We start from the raw sequence: 23113 nt of genomic DNA, 5'->3' as shown, positions 1-23113 counted from the left end.
AAAATCAACTAAACTGTTTTCATCTTTTTATCATGTTGCCTATATCCAGACAATGTATATTGTTCTTACTCTAGCCTTGAAAAAGTCTTGTGAGCTAGACGAAACACGTGTCGGTTGATGTTTGCTGGACTATACAAATAATAAAGCAACAATGGAAACAACGAACATTCTGGTCTCTTAAGAATTATTTCTGTTATGAGAAGAGAAAAAATCAACTTGGGATCTCTGTTCTGAATTTAGCATATTGAGGACAATTACATTCACATTGCTATTATACCTAAGAATAAATGGTCCTTTGTTTGACTTCAAGAAGAGTGCTGCATAAATTAAACACTAGTTAGCATAACAAATGCACATTGTGGCTCCAGGGCTGTTTGGGCCTGAGGACTTCGGCAGGTGCAAAACCTTAGCTGCCACAAATGGAATATTGTAAAGACTGAGTCACACAACAAAACAGCATCTGCAGAAATCACTTTTTTATGCACAATGTACTTGGTAAAATATTTATTTTTTAAGCGTACTTTTTACAAAAACATTCAGTTCAATAAAAAAACATATTGATACAAAAAAAAACGTACATTTTTATTTAAAAGAATGCGTAACAAAAAGGCAAGGCCTGACGAAATGAAGTGACATTGGAATCTCTGGCATCGCCGGCCGTTGTCGTGGTATATTAGTGTCCATGGGGGCAGTGAGATGGGAGAATGGATTATAGGCTAGCACTGAAACATAGCACATGGCCCCAGGTCTCTCCTCAGCCTGGAGGTACTGGGCATGGAATGCTTCTCCAGGCACCTGTCAGACTTAAGAAGTAACTGCAAAGAATTTTGTACACGTCACAGGGTAGTGGTGCTAAGCAAAAGCCGCTCTAGTGATGCCACATCTGTGGCATTGCTTCATTCACCCAAAATCAAAGCCATGAGCCACTCGCGTCACTCTCCCCGAGTGCAGTCTTAGTCATGAGAGATTAAGTGCCACTCATTGGAAATCAAGAGCCTGATTTATATTTTGTTAGAGAGTGAACTCCATTGCGATGGAGTTCCCTCACCTTCTCCCTAAGACTGTAGTCTGACTGCCCGATTTAAATTCGGGTGGACCATGGTTTGACGACAGTGGAGAGTACTCCATCTCTGCCGTGGTCAAACTCCTTCCACATAGTAAGTGCCGTCTGAGGATTGTCTGTATGTCCACCCACCTAATCTAGATAGGTGTAGATTAAATGCCAGGAAAAACCATGCAGTAAGGGGCACTGAAAAGTGTTCAATGCCCCCAATGACATGAAAGGAAACTCCCATGGCAAGGCGAGCATAGTTTTCTCATTTCAAAAAATAAAACCCAGCTATGAGATTTTCTTTTTTAAAGTAAAAATTATTTATTTAATTGTGATGTACAGCCCTGTTATGTTTGACAGAGCCGTCCGGCAAAGTTACAAGGCATGGTCAGCGACCGCAGTGACAGCAGTTCCTGTCAATGCTTGAAATGTCTGCTTGACCAGCTGACGTCTCATAATTTGCAGGGCAGAACCTCCATCAGGTTGAAAAAGTAATTTACTCGGCTGCACTTGGGAGGACGGGCCACAGGCTAAAATAGAAATCAAGCCCTAAGTCTGACTGATCAACTCACTCAGTAGAAGGAATGGCACACTAATGATCTCACTCAGAGGAGGCCAAACCTTACTCATCGGAAGACACATCTCACTAAGCCCTTGCCTCACTGGACGTAAGACCTCACTCATCAGTGGAACTGCAATGTCCTCGTCTCCCTCATCCGAAGTGAAGACTCAGCCCTCTGAAGTCAAGTCTTTCCCCTTGTCTCACCTGCCAGAAACCAGGCGGTTCTCATTGGAAGTCAAGCCTCACTCACTGCCTGCCACATTGAAGTTACACCTTCATTCACAATCGGAAGTCACGTCCCACTCTTTGTCTTCCTCCGGAGCAGTCATGTCTCGCTCATCGTCACATGAGAAGCAAATTCTTCGTGCCCGCTCTGCCTTTATCCACAAACACCTGCACAGTTGGATTGGTCGCTGCTCGCAACACGTCTTAAGGATCTCCTTCTTACATGTCACATGCGTCACCTGGACCTCCGTACATGCCACACAGGTCTTAAGCACTTCATTCTTACATATCACACAGGTCTAAAGGACTCCATTCTTACATATCACACAGGTCTTAAGGACTCCATTCTCACATATCACACAGGTCTAAAGGACTCCATTCTCACATATCACACAGGTCTTTAGCACGTCATTCTTACATATCACACAGGTCATAAGGACTCCCTTCTTACATCACACATGGGTCTTAAGGACTGCATTCTCACATATCACACAGGTCTAAAGAACTCCCTTCTTACATATCACACAGGTCCAAAGGGCACCTTTCTTACATGTCACACAGGTCTGAAGGACTTCATTCTTACATATCACACAGGTCTGAAGGACTCCATTCTTACATATCACACAGGTCTTAAGGACTCCATTCTTACATATCACACAGGTCTAAAGAACTTCATTCTTACATATCACACATGTCTTAAGGACTCCATTCTTACATATCACACATGTCTTAAGGACTCCATTCTTACATATCACACAGGTCTTAAGGACTCCATTCTTACATATCACACAGGTCTAAAGAACTTCATTCTTACATATCACACATGTCTTAAGGACTCCATTCTTACATATCACACATGTCTTAAGGACTCCCTTCTTACATATCACACAGGTCTTAAGGACTCCATTCTTACATATCACACAGGTCTTAAGGACTCCATTCTTACATATCACACAGGTCTAAAGAACTCCCTTCTTACATATCACACATGTCTTAAGGACTTCATTCTTACATATCACACATGTCTTAAGGACTCCATTCTTACATATCACACATGTCTTAAGGACTCCATTCTTACATATCACACAGGTCTTAAGGACTCCATTCTTACATATCACACAGGTCTAAAGAACTTCATTCTTACATATCACACATGTCTTAAGGGCTCCATTCTTACATATCACACAGGTCTTAAGGACTCCATTCTTACATATCACACAGGTCTTAAGGACTCCATTCTTACATATCACACAGGTCTAAAGAACTTCATTCTTACATATCACACATGTCTTAAGGACTCCATTCTTACATATCACACATGTCTTAAGGACTCCCTTCTTACATATCACACAGGTCTTAAGGACTCCATTCTTACATATCACACAGGTCTAAAGAACTTCATTCTTACATATCACACATGTCTTAAGGACTCCATTCTTACATATCACACATGTCTTAAGGACTCCCTTCTTACATATCACACAGGTCTTAAGGACTCCCTTCTTACATATCACACAGGTCTTAAGGACTCCATTCTTACATATCACACAGGTCTTAAGGACTCCCTTCTTACATATCACACAGGTCTTAAGGACTCCATTCTTACATGTCACACAGGTCTGAAGGACTCCATTCTTACATATCACACAGGTCTAAAGAACTCCCTTCTTACATATCACACATGTCTTAAGGACTTCATTCTTACATATCACACAGGTCTTAAGGACTCCCCTGTGTGTTATGGAAGAATGACGTGCTTAAGACCTGCGTGATATGTAAGGGTGCCGCTCACTTTGGTTGTTTGCCCTGAAGCTTCTCACCTGACTCGGAGGTGTCTGGAGTCGTCCGAAGGGTCTGAGCCCTGAACTCTGCTGTGCTTCGCGATCCCCGCTCTACGGGTGCCGCCTTGAGAGACCACAGCCTTTTGCAGCTGGGAGAAATCACCGGGGTACTGCGAGGACCAGCAGGCTACACTCCCCACAGCTGCTGCCTCTTCCCTCGGTGGGCACACCCCCTGCCAGGCCCCTTTATCAACACACAGGTCCTAAGCATTTTCTGTTACATGTCACACGGGTCTTAAGGACTCCTTCTTACATGTCACACAGGCCATAAGAATCCCCTTCTTACATGTCACACAGGATTTAAGGACTTCTTTCTTATATGTTATACAAGTCTTAAACACTTCCTTCTATGTCACGCATGTGTTTACTGCACCATTCTTACATGTCTAACATGTCTTAAGGACCCTCTTTATCATATGGTTCTTAATGATCCCCTTCCCACATGTCACACAAGTGTTTACGACGCCTTTCTTACATGTCACAAAGGTCTTGAGCACTTCCTTCTGAAATGTCACACTGGGTTTTAGGACCAGCTTCTTACATGTCACACAGATCACTGGAACATTCCTTTTACGTGTCACAGGGGACTTCAGGACTGCCTTCTTACTTTACACACAGTTCTCATGGACCTGCTTTTTACATGTTACACAGGTTTTAAGCATTTCATTCTTACATGTCTCAAGGATCCCCTTCTCGCATGCCATACAAGTGTTTACGACCCCTTTCTTACATGTCATACAGGTCTTCACAGCTGCCTTCTTACATGTGACAGAGGATTTCAGGACCCACTGCTTACATGTCCCACCCACCCCAGTCATGCCGGGTAGACAGCTGATGGGAGGTCGTTTCAACTTTCCACAACCAATCCTGCGGCGTTTCTGCTTCATCCATGATAGAATTTTTTTTCCTGAATCCGTGCCAAGCGGGGGCCCTTACTTCCATTTGAAGTAAGTGCTGGTTGCTGTGGGTCTCAAGATCATAGAAGTGCTCTAGTTACACCCAGTGGTGCCCCCTTGAACTTCTAATCATGTAAAACACTTTTAGATCTTGTTACATCAACTGCTCAAACAAGATGTAGGGGATCCCTCTCCATGTTTTCCAGACTCATCACTAGATGGTGAAATAATGCACAGCATGAGAACCTAGAATAGGCTCTCGCTGCAAAACACTAACAACTCCTAAAAGACCCTCCTTCTTGGCTCCAGAAGGTCAGCTACTGGCTGCCTTGAGTGGATGTGCGAGGGGTTTGTACTCCAGCGCTGAGGTTAGCTCCTCGCAGACCAGCGCCTGCAGGTAGTGGGTGATCCCAGCAATGAAATCTCACAAATGTACTTTTTCAATTTCCTCACAGTGCTAACACTTAAGATTAGTCGCCTCTAAGCGCTCCTGATCTTTACAGATGAGGTGAACAAAGATAGCTAAACCGAAGGGAAGAGGAAGACAAGAGACACAGAAGAAGGTTTGAGGTGGCTGGGCCGAGTGGAAGACAGAAGAAGACAGGGTTTAACAGATCGACAGAGGCAGAGTGTTTGGCTTAAGGAGCACTTCCAGACACTTCACTGACCTAAAATTCAATTTTGAAATGTGATTGATTTTTTTTACATTAATCCATGAAAAGAAAAATTGGAACGCGTAGTGAATTCAATAAAAGGATAGGGCGTGGAGGTCTGTCACTGAAGCTCGCAGAGGCTCATTTTGAGGGGTAAAGACACAGAACCCCAGACTTGTGGCTTAATTGAGAGTTCGAGTGGAGAATTTTTCTTTTGTTGGTGCTTTGAGTTTTCATTCTCCGCCAAGTGGACAGAGAAGAATCTACCACCACCTGTGGTCACTGGCCAGGTGGCAGCGAAGGATCTACCACCACCTCTGGAGCCCCCTCGGGTGGCAGAGAAGGATCTACCACCACCTCTGGAGCCCCCTCGGGTGGCAGAGAAGGATCTACTACCACCTCTGGAGCCCCCTCGGGTGGCAGAGAAGGATCTACTACCACCTCTGGAGCCCCCTCGGGTGGCAGAGAAGGATCGACCACCACCTCTGGAACCCCCTCGGGTGGCAGCGAAGGATCTACCACCACCTATGCCACCCAGGTAACAGAGAAGTGTGTACAACCACCTGTGGGCCTCCCCCCCAAGTACCAGAGAAGGATCTACCACCACCTGCGATACCCGCCCAGGTGGCAGAGAAGATTCTAGGCTGTCTGTGGCATATTCTGAAAGAAAGAAAGAAAGAAAGAAAGGAGGAAGGAGAGTGTGTTGAAAGGTGCAAGGAGTACACAATCTGGTAATTTCAGGTAAAAAATGTGAAAGTGACCCAAAACTGTGACATATGGATGCACAGGAGGATCGGAACCTGTAAACAGGAGAAGGTGGTTGAGAAGTTTCCAGCTGCAAAGGTGGAGATGAACAAAGAAAAGGTGGATTGCGATGAAGGAGGAATCGAAGGTGCGACAACAGGTGGTGGTGGCAATATACGCTACTTTTCGATGCAGCGATGGAGGGAGTGGTGGTGTAGTTCTGGTCTTAAGGGAGACTACTTGTGCAGTAAGATGTCTTTCTCTGAATATTAAGGTCTGCAATTACAAGTGGGTTGGAGTTTTCCAACCCCTTGGACTTTGTGTCAAGTAGGGTGAATAGTCATCTGGCTTTTGGCATAGGCACTTCCAAGTCCCCGTGTTATTTCCCATTGCGCTGGGGAACATTTGTAGTAGTTGCTATTCATTGCATCCATTGAATTCCGAACCCCGGGCACGGAGTGTGGTAAACAGCAAATGTAACTTCGAGGCTCGTAATCGAGGCATACGTGTTTTGTGGGCTTGTGTTTCTATTTAGTTAGTGTAACCAGTTGCCCTTTCTTCTCTATCTTATGACAATTGCCGTTCCCCTGGTTCTCAGTTTTCCTAGGTTCCCAGTCCTCTTATGTTCTCAGCTCTCAATGTCCCCATGTTCTCAGTTCTCTCATCTTCGCAGTTTTCCCAGGTTCGTTTCCTACATTATCTGTCCTTCCATGGTTCGTTGTCCCACATTTCCAGTTCTTCACAGAGCTGTAAAAGGGCACGTACTGTTGAGTACTGAGTACCTGCACTTCCTTAATATGAAAGGTAGAGTACCTGCACTTCTTTAATGTGAAAGGGAGAGTACCTGCACTTCTTTAATGTGAAAGGGAGAGTACCTGCACTTCTTTAATGTGAAAGGGAGAGTACCTGCACTTCTTTAATGTGAAAGGGAGAGTACCTGCACTTCTCAGCACTGCTGCGATACATTTAATGGGAGCAAGCAGGTACTCTAGATTGTGAGTACCTACACTTCTTTATTTCCATTTAGCACTGATTCTTCACGTGCTTTCTCCTCCCACGTACTCAGTTCTTCCAAGTTCACAGCTCTCCCATTTCCTCAGTTCTCAGTTGCTCTAAGTTGCCAGATCCCCCACATTCTCTATCTTCCCCTGCTCTCAGTTTTCCTATGTTTTATTTCCTTCGGGGTCCCTATCCTGATATGTTCTCTGCTGTTCCATGTTCTTCATCCTCCCATGTTCCCTTTGCCCCTGGTTTCTGTGCCCTCCATCTTCCTCTCTGTCAGAGTCCATCTGGAGCCACCTCTGGGCACAGTCAGTTGACAGTGGGCACCTGGTTCTGGAACAGGCTGAACTCCTTGGCTTTCAGGCGCAGGCTGGCGATGCTGTTGGCCATGTTCACTCCCTGCGGAGGTGGTGGGCTGCTGCTAGTGGCTGATTGGGTGTAGGGTGGTACCGTGCTGAGGGGAGAAAGCAAAAGAAGACATGAGAACACACCTCACCTGGAGTATCACTTGTGAACCACCCTCCCGCCACACTGGAGTATCAGCCACCACACCTGGAGCACCACCTACCACACCTGGAGTACCACCTGCCATACCTGGAGTACCACACGCCACACATGGAGCAACACCCACCACACCTGGAGCACCACCCACCACACCTGGGGTATTACCCACCTCACCTGGAGTATCACTTATGAACCACCCTCCCGCCACACCTAGAGTACCACCCGCCACACTGGAGTATCACCCACCACACCTGGAGCACCACCCACCACACCTGGAGTACTCCAGCAAAACCTGGAGCACCACCCGCCACACATGGAGTACCACCCGCCACATGTTAGGAGTCCTAACTTTACTACTTCAAAACTGAGACAAATCCTAACTTTAAGACTTTCGGTATTCACAGAAAGCATTTAGGAGCCCTAAAGTTAGGAGTCCTAACTTATGTGAATACCGAAATGAGTAAGTGCCTTCTGTGAATACCAAAATGGCAGTAAATTTAGAATTTTGTCTTAAGTTAGTTCTGTGAATCGGGCCCTGTGGCCCCAGCCCCACCTCACCCCAATCTGGCTCCGTAGCCCATACTTTAAGTAAAATGATGATAATGTTGAGTTATTCATCTTAGGGGAGGAGCCTCAGATGTTGCCCCCCACTTCCTCTTTGTCCTCATCAGCCTGCCCCTCCCCCAGCCGTTGCAGTGCATGGAGCTTTGTAAGTACTCCCATGGCCACAGTTTATGTGCCCCAGATCCATGGCTTTCTAACTCAGCACTCCCTCTCATGTGGTGTCACTGCACTCCCTCTTATGTGATGTCACGGCACTCCCTCTCCTCTGATGTCACTGCCCTTCCTTGCATGTGATGTCACTGCACTCCCTCTCCTCTGATGTCACTGCACTCCCTCTCATGTGATGTCACTGCCCTCCCTTGCATGTGATGTCACTGCACTCCCTCTCCTCTGATGTCACTGCTCTACCTCTTATGTGATGTCACTGCACTCCCTTGCATGTGATGTCACTGCACTCCCTTGCATGTGATGTTACTGCACTCCCTCTCCTCTGATGTCACTGCACTCCCTCTCCTCTGATGTCACTGCTCTACCTCTTATGTGATGTCACTGCACTCCCTTGCATGTGATGTCACTGCACTCCCTCTCCTCTGAAGTCACTGCACTCCCTCTCCTCTGATGTCACTGCACTCCCTCTCATGTGATGTCACTGCACTCCCTCTCCTCTGATGTCACTGCCCTCCCTTGCATGTGATGTCACTGCACTCCCTCTCCTCTGATGTCACTGCCCTCCCTTGCATGTGATGTCACTGCACTCCCTCTCATGTGATGTCACTGCACTCCCTCTCCTCTGATGTCACTGCCCTCCCTTGCATGTGATGTCACGGCACTCCCTCTCCTCTGATGTCACTGCACTCCCTCTCCTCTGATGTCTCTGCACTACCTCTTATGTGATGTCACTGCACTCCCTTGCATGTGATGTCACTGCACTCCCTTGCATGTGATGTTACTGCACTCCCTCTCCTCTGATGTCACTGCACTCCCTCTCCTCTGATGTCACTGCCCTCCCTTGCATGTGATGTCACTGCACTCCCTCTCCTCTGATGTCACTGCACTCCCTCTCCTCTGATGTCACTGCCCTCCCTCTCCTCTGATGTCACTGCACTCCCTCTCCTCTGATGTCTCTGCCCTCCCTTGCATGTGATGTCACTGCACTCCCTCTCCTCTGATGTCACTGCACTCCCTCTCCTCTGATGTCACTGCCCTCCCTCTCCTCTGATGTCACTGCACTCCCTCTCCTCTGATGTCACTGCCCTCCCTCTCCTCTGATGTCACTGCACTCCCTCTCCTCTGATGTCTCTGCCCTCCCTTGCATGTGATGTCACTGCACTCCCTCTCCTCTGATGTCACTGCACTCCCTCTCCTCTGATGTCACTGCCCTCCCTCTCCTCTGATGTCACTGCACTCCCTCTCCTCTGATGTCTCTGCCCTCCCTTGCATGTGATGTCACTGCACTCCCTCTCCTCTGATGTCACTGCACTCCCTCTCCTCTGATGTCACTGCCCTCCCTCTCCTCTGATGTCTCTGCCCTCCCTTGCATGTGATGTCACTGCACTCCCTCTCCTCTGATGTCACTGCACTCCCTCTCCTCTGATGTCACTGCCCTCCCTCTCCTCTGATGTCACTGCACTCCCTCTCCTCTGATGTCACTGCACTACCTCTTATGTGATGTCACTGCACTCCCTTGCATGTGATGTCACTGCACTCCCTCTCCTCTGATGTCACTGCACTCCCTCTCCTCTGATGTCACTGCCCCTCCCTCTCCTCTGATGTCACTGCACTCCCTCTCCTCTGATGTCTCTGCCCTCCCTTGCATGTGATGTCACTGCACTCCCTCTCCTCTGATGTCACTGCACTCCCTCTCCTCTGATGTCACTGCCCTCCCTCTCCTCTGATGTCACTGCACTCCCTCTCCTCTGATGTCACTGCACTACCTCTTATGTGATGTCACTGCACTCCCTTGCATGTGATGTCACTGCACTCCCTCTCCTCTGATGTCACTGCACTCCCTCTCCTCTGATGTCACTGCCCCTCCCTCTCCTCTGATGTCATTGCCCTCCCTCTCCTCTGATGTCACTGCACTCCCTCTCCTCTGATGTCACTGCACTCCCTCTCCTCTGATGTCACTGCACTCCCTCTCCTCTGATGTCACTGCACTCCCTCTCCTCTGATGTCACTGCTCTACCTCTTATGTGATGTCACTGCACTCCCTTGCATGTGATGTCACTGCACTCCCTCTCCTCTGATGTCACTGCACTCCCTCTCATGTGATGTCACTGCACTCCCTCTCCTCTGATGTCACTGCCCTCCCTTGCATGTGATGTCACTGCACTCCCTCTCCTCTGATGTCACTGCCCTCCCTTGCATGTGATGTCACTGCACTCCCTCTCATGTGATGTCACTGCACTCCCTCTCCTCTGATGTCACTGCCCTCCCTTGCATGTGATGTCACGGCACTCCCTCTCCTCTGATGTCACTGCACTCCCTCTCCTCTGATGTCTCTGCACTACCTCTTATGTGATGTCACTGCACTCCCATGCATGTGATGTCACTGCACTCCCTTGCATGTGATGTTACTGCACTCCCTCTCCTCTGATGCCACTGCACTCCCTCTCCTCTGATGTCACTGCACTCCCTCTCATGTGATGTCACTTCACTCCCTCTCCTCTGATGTCACTGCACTCCCTCTCCTCTGATGTCACTGAACTCCCTCTCATGTGATGTCACTGCCCTCCCTCTCCTCTGATGTCACTGCACTCCCTCTCCTCTGATGTCACTGCCCTCCCTCTCCTCTGATGTCACTGCACTCCCTCTCCTCTGATGTCTCTGCCCTCCCTTGCATGTGATGTCACTGCACTCCCTCTCCTCTGATGTCACTGCACTCCCTCTCCTCTGATGTCACTGCCCTCCCTCTCCTCTGATGTCACTGCACTACCTCTTATGTGATGTCACTGCACTCCCTTGCATGTGATGTCACTGCACTCCCTCTCCTCTGATGTCACTGCACTCCCTCTCCTCTGATGTCACTGCCCTCCCTCTCCTCTGATGTCACTGCACTCCCTCTCCTCTGATGTCACTGCACTCCCTCTCCTCTGATGTCACTGCACTCCCTCTCCTCTGATGTCACTGCACTCCCTCTCCTCTGATGTCTCTGCCCTCCCTTGCATGTGATGTCACTGCACTCCCTCTCCTCTGATGTCACTGCGCTCCCTCTCCTCTGATGTCACTGCACTCCATCTCCTCTGATGTGTCTGCCCTCCCTCTCATGTGATGTCACTGCCCTCCCTCTCCTCTGATGTCACTGCACTCCCTCTCCTCTGATGTCACTGCACTTCCTCTCATGTGATGTCACTGCACTCCCTCTCATGTGATGTCACTGCCCTCCCTCTCCTCTGATGTCACTGCACTCCCTCTCCTCTGATGTCACTGCAATCCCTCTCATATGATGTCACTGCACTCCCTCTGCTCTGATGTCACTGCACTCCCTCTCCTTTGATGTCACTGCACTCCTTCTCCTCTGATTTCACTGCCCTCCCTCTCCTCTGATGTCACTGCACTCCCTCTCATGTGATGTCACTGCCCTCCCTCTCCTCTGATGTTACTGAACTCCCTCTCCTCTGATGTCACTGCACTCCCTCTCATGTGATGTCACTGCCCTCCCTCTCCTCTGATGTTACTGAACTCCCTCTCCTCTGATGTCACTGCACTCCCTCTCATGTGATGTCACTGCACTCCCTCTCATGTGATGTCACTGCCCTCCCTCTCCTCTGATGTTACTGAACTCCCTCTCATGTGATGTCACTGCCCTTCCTCTCCTCTGATGTCACTGCACTCCCTCTCATGTGATGTCACTGCCCTCCCTCTCATGTGATGTCACTGCACTCCCTCTCATGTGATGTCACTTCCCTCCCTCTCCTCTGATGTCACTGCACTCCCTCTCCTCTGATGTCACTGCACTCCCTCTCATGTGATGCCACTGCCCTCCCTCTCCTCTGATGTCACTGCACTCCCTCTCCTCTGATGTCACTGCACTCCCTCTCATGTGATGTCACTGCACTCCCTCTCATCTGATGTCACTGCACTCCCTCTCCTCTGATGTCACTGCACTCCCTCTCATGTGATGTCACTGCCCTCCCTCTCATGTGATGTCACTGCACTCCCTCTCCTCTGATGTCACTGCACTCCCTCTCCTCTGATGTCACTGCACTAACTCTTATGTGATGTCACTGCACTCCCTCTCATGTGATGTCACTGCCCTCCCTCTCATGTGATGTCACTGCACTCCCTCTCATGTGATGTCACTACCCTCCCTCTCCTCTGATGTCACTGCACTCCCTCTCCCCTGATGTCACTGCCCTCCCTCTCCTCTGATGTGATTGCACTCCCTCTCCTCTGATGTCACTGCACTCCCTCTCCTCTGATTTCACTGCACTTCCTCTCCTCTGATGTTACTGAACTCCCTCTCATGTGATGTCACTGCCCTTCCTCTCCTCTGATGTCACTGCACTCCCTCTCATGTGATGTCACTGCCCTCCCTCTCCTCTGATGCCACTGCCCTCCCTCTCCTCTGATGTCACTGCACTCCCTCTCCTCTGATGTCACTGCACTCCCTCTCATGTGATGTCACTGCACTCCCTCTCATCTGATGTCACTGCTCTCCCTCTCCTCTGATGTCACTGCACACCCTCTCATGTGATGTCACTGCCCTCCCTCTCATGTGATGTCACTGCACTCCCTCTCCTCTGATGTCACTGCACTCCCTCTCCTCTGATGTCACTGCACTAACTCTTATGTGATGTCACTGCACTCCCTCTCATGTGATGTCACTGCCCTCCCTCTCATGTGATGTCACTGCACTCCCTCTCATGTGATGTCACTACCCTCCCTCTCCTCTGATGTCACTGCACTCCCTCTCCCCTGATGTCACTGCCCTCCCTCTCCTCTGATGTCATTGCACTCCCTCTCCTCTGATGTCACTGCACTCCCTCTCCTCTGATTTCACTGCACTTCCTCTCCTCTGATGTTACTGAACTCCCTCTCATGTGATGTCACTGCCCTTCCTCTCCTCTGATGTCACTGCACTCCCTCTCATGTGATGTCACTGCCCTCCCTCTCCTCTGATGTCATTGCACTCCCTCTCCTCTGATGTCACTGCACTTCCTCTCCTCTGATGTTACTGAACTCCCTCTCATGTGATGTCACTGTCCTTCCTCTCCTCTGATGTCACTGCACTCCCTCTCATGTGGTGTCACTGCCCTCCCTCTCCTCTGATGTCACTGCACTCCCTCTCCTCTGATGTCACTGCACTCCCTCTCATGTGATGCCACTGCACTCCCTCTCCTCTGATGTCACTGCACTCCCTCTCATGTGATGCCACTGCACACCCTCTCCTCTGATGTCACTGCACTCCCTATCCTCTGATGTCACTGCACTCCCTCTCATGTGATGCCACTGCACTCCCTCTCCTCTGATGTCACTGCACTCCCTCTCCTCTGATGTCACCACCCTCCCTCTTCTCTGATGTCACTGCCCTCCCTCTCCTCTGATGTCACTGCACTTCCTCTCCTCTGATGTTACTGAACTCCCTCTCATGTGATGCCACTGCACTCCCTCTCCTCTGATGTCACTGCACTCCCTCTCCTCTGATGTCACCGCCCTCCCTCTTCTCTGATGTCACTGCCCTCCCTCTCCTCTGATGTCACTGCACTTCCTCTCCTCTGATGTCACTGCACTCCCTCTCATGTGATGTCACTGCCCTCCCTCTCCTCTGATGTCACTGCACTCCGTCTCAAGTGATGTCACTGCACTCCCTCTCCTCTGATGTCACTGCACTCTCTCTCCTGTGATGTCACTGCCCTCCCTCTCCTCTGATGTCACTGCACTCCCTCTCCTGTGATGTCACTGCCCTCCCTCTCCTCTGATGTCACTGCCCTCCCTCTCATGTGATGTCACTGCCCTCCCTCTCCTCTGATGTCACTGCACTCCCTCTCCTGTGATGTCACTGCACTCCCTCTCCTCTGATGTCACTGCACTCCCTCTCCTCTGATGTCACTGCACTCCCTCTCCTGTGATGTCACTGCCCTCCCTCTCCTCTGATGTCACTGCACTCCCTCTCCTGTGATGTCACTGCCCTCCCTCTCCTCTGATGTCACTGCACTCCCTCTCCTGTGATGTCACTGCCCTCCCTCTCCTCTGATGTCACTGCCCTCCCTCTCATGTGATGTCACTGCCCTCCCTCTCCTCTGATGTCACTGCCCTCCCTCTCATGTGATGTCACTGCCCTCCCTCTCATGTGATGTCACTGCACTCCCTCTCATGTGATGTCACTACCCTCCCTCTCCTCTGATGTCACTGCACTCCCTCTCCCCTGATGTCACTGCCCTCCCTCTCCTCTGATGTCATTGCACTCCCTCTCCTCTGATGTCACTGCACTCCCTCTCCTCTGATTTCACTGCACTTCCTCTCCTCTGATGTTACTGAACTCCCTCTCATGTGATGTCACTGCCCTTCCTCTCCTCTGATGTCACTGCACTCCCTCTCATGTGATGTCACTGCCCTCCCTCTCCTCTGATGTCATTGCACTCCCTCTCCTCTGATGTCACTGCACTTCCTCTCCTCTGATGTTACTGAACTCCCTCTCATGTGATGTCACTGCCCTTCCTCTCCTCTGATGTCACTGCACTTCCTCTCATGTGGTGTCACTGCCCTCCCTCTCCTCTGATGTCACTGCACTCCCTCTCCTCTGATGTCACTGCACTCCCTCTCATGTGATGCCACTGCACTCCCTCTCCTCTGATGTCACTGCACTCCCTCTCCTCTGATGTCACTGCACTCCCTCTCATGTGATGCCACTGCACTCCCTCTCCTCTGATGTCACTGCACTCCCTCTCCTCTGATGTCACCGCCCTCCCTCTTCTCTGATGTCACTGCCCTCCCTCTCCTCTGATGTCACTGCACTTCCTCTCCTCTGATGTTACTGAACTCCCTCTCATGTGATGTCACTGCCCTTCCTCTCCTCTGATGTCACTGCCCTCCCTCTCCTCTGATGTCACTGCACTCCCTCTCCTCTGATGTCACTGCCCTCCCTCTCCTCTGATGTCACTGCACTCCCTCTCATGTGATGTTACTGAACTCCCTCTCATGTGATGTCACTGCCCTTCCTCTCCTCTGATGTCACTGCACTCCCTCTCATGTGGTGTCACTGCCCTCCCTCTCCTCTGATGCCACTGCACTCCCTCTCCTCTGATGTCACTGCACTCCCTCTCATGTGATATCACTGCACTCCCTCTCCTCTGATGTTACTGCACTCCCTCTCATGTGATGTCACTGCTGTCCCCTGTGCCTGCAGGTCACTGGCTGGCACTTGGGCAGTAGGACATCTGCAAAGTTCCCTAGGTTCACCCAGGAGATTCAGCACACTGCTTTAGGGCAGTGTGTTCATTTCAGCTGCTCTGTTTTTCTTTTCCCTGTTCCTGCCTCTTCCCCGAGGGGGGCAGGGCAGCGCCCTTTTTGCCCATGAACACCAGTCGCCCCTGTGGAGATCTTCATAATTAAATGACGGATTGAAGTTTTGAGGTGCATCATCATGGCAATAGGGATGTTCCTTTAAATGACAATTAGCAGATTTGACCCTGGGAGCACTTTTATCAGCCCGAAGGATAAAAAGGTACTCAGATAAATACTGTTTTATACTGCAACCGATGCACCAGTACTTCCTGTTATATGCACTCTGTTTACGTAGATCATAGGTACCTCTATTCTACTCCCACCTCGTAATTCAGCTGACGTCCTTTTGCCACCTGTCGTAGTAGAGAGGCACAAGGAAAGGCTCTGTGCCCACCGCTCTTCATCGACGAGTACCCTCTCCGCCAAACTCTAAATCACCCCTTGGTCTAAGGTGTTCTAGAGCAGCAAGGGACAGAGCGCCCTACAACGGTCCGTGTGAGGAGACGTGAGCATGGCAGCGCCATGGTGCAGGGTGGCATAGCAGGGTGCTGTTGACCATTGGGGATGAGATGGCATGGAACTATGACAGTGCAGGCTGCTGCTGTAAATAGAGGACGAGATGGCTTGGGACCATGGCAGCGCCATGGTGCAGGGTGGCATAGCAGGACGCAGTAGATGATCGGGGATGAGATGACATGGCCCTGTGAGAGTCTCGTGAAGCAGTGTGGCATAGCAGGGCGCTGGTGTGGATTGAGGACGAGATGGCTTGGGACCATGGTAGCTCCTTGGTGCAGGGTGGCATTGAAGGGCACTGTTGAGGATACTGAATGAGATGGCATGGGACTATAGCAGCACCATGGTGTACTGTGGCATAGCAGGGCGCTGCTGAGGATGGAGGTGAGATGGATCGGGACAATGGCGGTCATGGTGAAGTGTGGCATAGACGGGCACTGTTGAGGTTAGGAGGCGAGATGGCATTGGACTGTGGCAGTGCCATAGGGCAGGTTGGCATACCAGGGTACTGTTGAGGATACTGGGTGAGATGGCATGGGACTATAGCAGCACCATTGTGTAGTGTGGCATAGTAGGGTGCTGTCGGCGATTGGGGATGAGATGGCATTGCACTATGACAGTGCATAAAATTCCCTAACACACGACAATTGTATAATGTAACAGTAGTGCAGTAAGTTATTGTGAAAATGAAATCTTGATGCAAAATAAAAGCGAGTCCTCAATCTTTTTTAGTTCATTGTCTTCAACCTTCTTTGATCTCAGATTGTGTGACTGTTTCAAAGCCCAAACGCCAACACGTGTTTCGTTGTCTCTGTATTTCAGTACATACGACTTTTTCAAGGCTACATCAGAGATAGATCACAGTCACGATCATGGAAAGCATTAGCAAGGCTGTCAGACATTGCACCCTCGTCCCTCCACCGTGACACTTCATATTCCTTAAGGTGACCATCATGATATGGTTTGTTTATCTTCATCGGGTTATTTTATGCTACGCAATCTCAACATTTTAGTTTTAGTCGTTCTACGCAGTTTATTCACAAGAGAATCTCCCATGTGTTATGTGTGACGATAGTTCTATATTGTGACTATTCACCATTCTACCTGTAAACACAAGGTGCTGCTCCTATCCAAGGGCCCTATTCACAGAACTAACTTAAGACAAAAACCTAAACTTACTACTTTTTGTATTCACAGAAGGTATTTAGTAGTAGTAAAGTTAGGATTTTGTCTTAAGTTTGACTTAAGACAAACTTAAGACAGACTTAAGACAAACTTAAGACAGACTTAAGACAAACTTAAGACAGACTTAAGTCAGACTTAAGACAGACTTAAGACAGACTTAAGTTAGGATTTTGTCTTAAGTTTGTCTTAAGTCTGTCTTACGTCTGTCTTAAGTCTGTCTTAAGTGTGTCTTAAGTCTGTCTTAAGTCTGTTTAAAGTCTGTCTTAAGTTTGTCTTAATCAAACTTAAGACAAAATCTTCTGTGAATACCAAAAGTAGTACGTTTAGGATTTTGTCTTAAATTAGTTCTGTGAATCGGCCCCCTAGATTGAATCCTTCACGCGTGAGTGCCCTGCCACCCAAACGTGTTCTAAAAGTGGGAAAGTAATCCACAAACCTTAGTAGGCTTCTTTTGAGTGCTTACTGTGAAGTAAGAGGAACAACAAGAGAAACAACTCGATATAGTAGGAATCCCTAATTCTCATTATATTCACAAACTGACAGTTGCCCGGGGTTCATAATGTCCCCATTGATAATACCTACTTAGCGTGTGGTGATACATCCGACCCACACGATCCTCCAGGGTGGGTAAAGTTTCTAAGGGAGTATTCAATATCGTCGTTCTTTGTCCCGATAGGTTTGGCCAACTATAAAAGATAAGCCGAGATATGGCCACCTGATGTAAGCTACACATCCGTAGCACAATCCCATTTTGCCAAAGCATACATCCCCACGTCTACCTATATCCACCACTGTGTCAAATACACACCAAAGTTTCTTTCTCTGAGTACGTTAACCTTCACTTATGTTTAAATGCTGGGCTCAAATTTGGCACTACGTCTATTCAAGTTGCCAAATAGATAAACTTAATAGATTCCTTCACATACTCAACAGTCGCATCACATCCTTTATCACCGTTCTAATGTGCCCTATAATACGACCACCGAAATTCAGCACATACATCCCTTTCATTTTTCCAGTCCAAAATTTCATCCGGATGAGGTCCTCAAATCCTCCTTCCCGTCTGCATTTTGTGTCTCCTGATCATACACTCACCAGTAACTCTTGACTAAGTGTATAGCTCATTTGATCCTATTCACACTGTATTATGCCATATAACCATACCACCAAAGCCGAGCTCGCACACCCTTCCCATGACTCCAGATCAATATTAAGTCAGTCAATCCCCCCTAAAGTAAGAATTCATTCCCTCTCCGCCAAACTCTAAATCACCCCTTGGTCTAAGGTGTTCTAGGGATAGAGCGCCCTACAACGGTCCGTGTGATGAGACGTGAGCATGGCAGCGCCATGTGGCAGGGTGGCATAGCAGGGTGCTGTCAGTGATTTGGGATGAGATGACATGGCGCTATGAGAGTCTCGTGAAGCGGTGTGGCATAGCAGGGCGCTGGTGTGGATTGAGGATGAGATGGCTTGGGACCATGGCAGCTCCTTGGTGCAACGTGGCATTGAAGGGCCCTGTTGAGGATACTGGGTGAGATGGCATGGCACTATAGCAGCACCATGGTGTACTGTGGCATAGCAGGGCACTGCTGAGGATGGCGGTGAGATGGCTGGGGACAAATGGCGGTCATGATGCAGTGTAGCACAGCAGGATGCTGTTGAGGTTAGGAGGTGAGATGGCATTGGACTGTGGCAGTGCCATAGGGTGGGGTGGCATGGCAGGGCACTTTCGAGGATACTGGGTGAGATGGCATGGGACTATAGCAGCGCCATTGTGTAGTGTGGCATAGTGGGGCACTGTTGACGATTGGGGATGAGATGGCATTGCACTATGACAGTACAGTGAAGCAGGGTGGCATAGCAGGCACTGGTGTGGATAGAGGATGAGATGGCTCGGGACCATGGCAACTCCATGGTGCAGGGTGGCATAGCAGTGTGCTGCTGTGGATGCAGGTGAGATGGCAGGCGACTATGGCAGCGTCATGGTGTTGTGTGGCTTGGCAGTGTGCTGTTGAGGTGAAGAGGTGAGATGGCATGGGACTATGACAGTTCCATTGTGTAATGTGGCATAGCAGGGTGCTGCAGAGGATAGAGGTGAGATGGCATGGGACTATGACGGTGCCATTGTGTAGTGTGGCATAGCAGGGCGCTGCTGAGGATAGAGGTGAGATGGCTGGTGACTATGGTGTAGTATGGCATAGCAGGCGCAGTCGTCAATAAGAGATGAAATGGCCCTTCAACTGTGGCAGCGCCATAGTGCAGGGTGGCATAGCATGACGCTGTCAATAGGAGGTGAGATGGCATTGGACTGTGGCAGCGCCATAGTGCCGGGCGGAAGGATTTGTCTCTGTGAGGCATCACATGGAGTAGTGTGGCAGAGAGGAGCTCAGTGAGCTGGAATGTCTGGGCAGAGCAGGTCGAGGTACCACTAGATTGGCCTACAGTGGGTTTAGTAAATCATTGACCACTCTAGAGGCAGGTCAGGAAAGTGGAGGCTCAATTTATTTATAGGAAGCAGCTGGTGATAAGCGGGGGCAGGTGCCCTGGCGAGCAAACCGCAGTGAGCTGTGGAGACTGTTGGAGGGAGTGTTGGGGTGTCAAAATAGTGTTGTATTCGGACGACACTCAACTGTTGTTCACGTGCGAGAAGGCTGTCGAGTTCAATGGCAATTTGATTAACATCTGCCTCTCTGAAGTCTTTTCCTGGCTCAGACATAACCAATTGAAGTGTAACTCTGGAAAGTCAGAGATTATCTTCTTCGGTCCTCGTCCGTATGAAGCTTGGCATACCTGATGGCCGCAAAAAATGTCTCCCCCCTCGTCTTCAGTTACCATCGTGAAAAAACTGGGGGTTAAATTGGATGCTGCCCTTTCCATGAAGCGATACCAAAGGGGATGATGGACGGAGTGTTGAACATTGCAAGCACTCACCCCCAGTTAACTGTTCTGGGTTTAATCCATCATTCTTTAGCTCACTCTGCCACCCCAGTTGGCCATATGTAAATCAGTCTGACCTTGTGCCTCATGGGAACAGTCCAGCCCGAACGGCCAAGCCAGGTCCTCCCGGGACCAGAAACAAGCTTCCTGGAACCGGATTCTGGCTAATCAGCCGTCTTCAGCCCAGCTTGCTTGAATCCAGTGGCCAAGTGAGCAAGGGACTCACGACTGAGCTTACCCTGCCAACTTACGGTGAACAAAGCGATACCAAAGGGGATGATGGACGGAGCTGTTGAGCAAATCAAACTATCACCCCCAGTCAACTGATCTGGGTTTATTTCATCATCATTCTTTAGCTCACTCCGCCACCCCAGTCCAGACATGGCCATTTCTATGAAGGCTCAAGTCCAAACGATGGCTGGGGTTTGTTTCCGGGTGATGAGAATGCTGAGGAACTTCCTCCCCCTGCTCTCAGTCTCTTACAGAAAACAGTGGCCCAGGCCCTGGTGGTGTCGAGACTGGACTATGTTAACTCCCTGCATCTGGGCCTCCCGGAGTACGTACTTGGCCGATTGCAGGTGATCCAGAATGTGGCGGCCAGGGCCATCCTTTTGACAGGACCTAGGACTCACACGACTCAGCTTCTATCCTCCCTACATTGGCTTCCGGGGCAGAAAAGAATCCATTTAAAAGCATTAGTCTTGGTTTTTAAAGCGTTTCATAAGATTGGAGCCCCTACCTTAGGGAAATATTTCAACCTTATATACCGCAGTGTACCTTGAGGTCGTCTGCTCAGCTTCTAATCTCTACTCCGAAGGCCTTGCTCTCCCGGGTAGGGGGAGATCCTTTCAAGCAGGGGCCTCTCGGCTGTGGAATGCCTACCCCTCTCTCTTAGACAGATACCGGACCCCCTTACTTTCAGGAGGAATCTGAAAACACAGCTCTTCTAGCTTTGATGTCTGTTGTGGGGGATGTTCTGTGTGCCGTTATGTGGTCTTTTTACTTAGCGCCGGGACACTCCCGGGAGTAGCCGCGTGCTTTATAAATACCAGATAACATAACATGACATATGTTTTACCTGATGTTACGGGGGGAGTCAGGCCTGGTGTACTAAACCTGCGGCTATCAGTCATCCTGTGTGAGGCGGACATAGTGTCCTTGAGAAGCAGTGAACTGTGGGAGGGGCCAGGGCAGGCCGTAAGGTGCAGGGCAGGTCTAGTTCCCTGAAACTCAAGGCCCTGAGTTTTAAAGCTGTAGGGGGCTGTACAGGGGTCAGTCTTTGAGTACTTCACATGCACTTACCTGCAAAGGGGTGGTAGATATATTTTGGTTCTGTTTTAAAGGGGCAGCCCTAGCTCCTTACCTGTAGGGGGGGCTGCTGCTCCAGGACAGGTAGTCCGAGTTGTGTCCCGCTGGGCGTGGAGCTACAGGCAGCTCAGTCACCACCTCCGGGCTGTAGGACTTCAGGAGGGACGCGGACCGGCTCGCCAACATCGCTCGCTCGTTGCGCCGGAACTTGGCCCTTCGGTTCTGAAACCAAACCTGGCGTTTTGAAAAGAAAGAAAAAGGCCACATGTAAACGCATGTCATTAGTGTGTGAGCAGTGGCGCCCCTCCTCTCACTTCTCCACTCAGCTCTTCAATGAGGCGCCCTGGGGCGACACCTAGTGGTAGCACTCAGCAATATCCCCCTACTAAATACCAATGGGAAAACAGATCTCCTCCTACCTCTCATCTAGATTACAATTTGCAACAAGCACTGGCAAAGCCAATAGGTCTCACCTTTTGCAGCTACTGCCCTTGGCAATGTGTTGACAAAACTAAAACAGAGGTTTGATAGTGCGACTCCTGTTACCAGTTGTGTCATTCTGTAGGTGTGCGCCTACAGAATGAAGCAGGTGCCATTTTCTTTTTTGTATTGCCAGTTCAAGATGGCACAAAACCACAAAATAAAAAAAGAAACATAAGAAGTAAGGGACAACAGAGGAGCGGGTGTGGGGAGGAGGGAAAAGGCAGCATACAAGGGAAAGAACAACAGAAGGATAAATCCACAACAGAAAGAACAGCAGGGATCATGCGGGTGTTTTGGTGGGAGAGAATCACGTGAAAGAGAGTGAGCAACATTTGAGGGAGAGAGCAACACGGGTGGGGGAGAAGCCCATGAAGGACAGAGCAATACAGAACGAGGGGGAAAGGGAGTTTGGGAAAGAAGCACAAGAGACAGCAAGCAGCACTCACAGACGAGAGCAACACAGAGAGCAGTGTGGGTAATTGGCGGGGAGAGAAGCACACGCCAGAGAGAGGTGGAAAACGTGCACTCTCGCTGAGTGCTTAACCAAAAAGAAAAAAAGTAGTTCTCCGAAAGTGAGCAAAGATATAAGTCAACCAATCAAAAGAATGTACTTATGGCACAGTGTCCACCTTTTGGCATATGTGGCACCGTTACATGTATAACACAAACATACAACCATTTTCAAATGGTAGAAATATAAAGTTCTGAAAAATGTTCTGTAAAACATTTAATACTATTGAACATTTTTCTTCATTTTCAATTTCTTCCACTTATAAAAATGGCTGTTTGTTTCAGTTATAAACTTGACACTGTGTACCAGCCACTGGTCACAAGATGTCTGCTTTGTGTAAATGTGACACTTTGAAATGGAAGGAAATTAAACGGAAGAGTTATTTTATTTTATTTATTTATTTTGAAAGTTTTATATAGCGCGAACAAGATCTTTGCAGATATCAGAGCGCTTTACATACGAAGGGTACAACATGTGAGTAAATAACAATTGGGGTGGGGAAGGTACATGCGGGAGCATAGTCAGACAGATACATCAATTTATTTATTTATTTATTGGCATTTTTAACCCCTTAAGTGCTGCTGACGGCCAATGGTCGTCAGCAGCGCTACCTCCCCAGTGCTGCGCACGACCATTGAACGTCCATTCAGCACTAGTTCTAATGGACAGCGCAGCACTGGGGAGAAAT

The 23113-nt window shown here is 49.2% G+C and overlaps 1 protein-coding gene across 1 annotated transcript in view; it reads right to left on the bottom strand.

Moving 5' to 3' along the window:
- Positions 1-3878: 3878 nt before the first annotated feature.
- PRRX2 (paired related homeobox 2) overlaps positions 3879-23113 on the bottom strand; it is a gene marked incomplete at its 5' end in the record, with an annotated part of 32802 nt that continues 13567 nt past the window's right edge. Inside the window, 2 exons of the mRNA XM_086948130.1 lie at positions 3879-7428; positions 21487-21665. Of these exons, the coding sequence (XP_086804256.1) occupies positions 7284-7428; positions 21487-21665 (324 nt within the window). The remainder of the gene's footprint in view (positions 7429-21486; positions 21666-23113) is intronic.

The sequence above is a fragment of the Lissotriton vulgaris genome, unplaced genomic scaffold (genome assembly GCF_964263255.1).
Source record: "Lissotriton vulgaris unplaced genomic scaffold, aLisVul1.2 SCAFFOLD_3573, whole genome shotgun sequence".
NCBI lineage: Eukaryota > Metazoa > Chordata > Amphibia > Caudata > Salamandridae > Lissotriton > Lissotriton vulgaris.
This window is presented reverse-complemented; position numbering and strand designations above follow the sequence as displayed.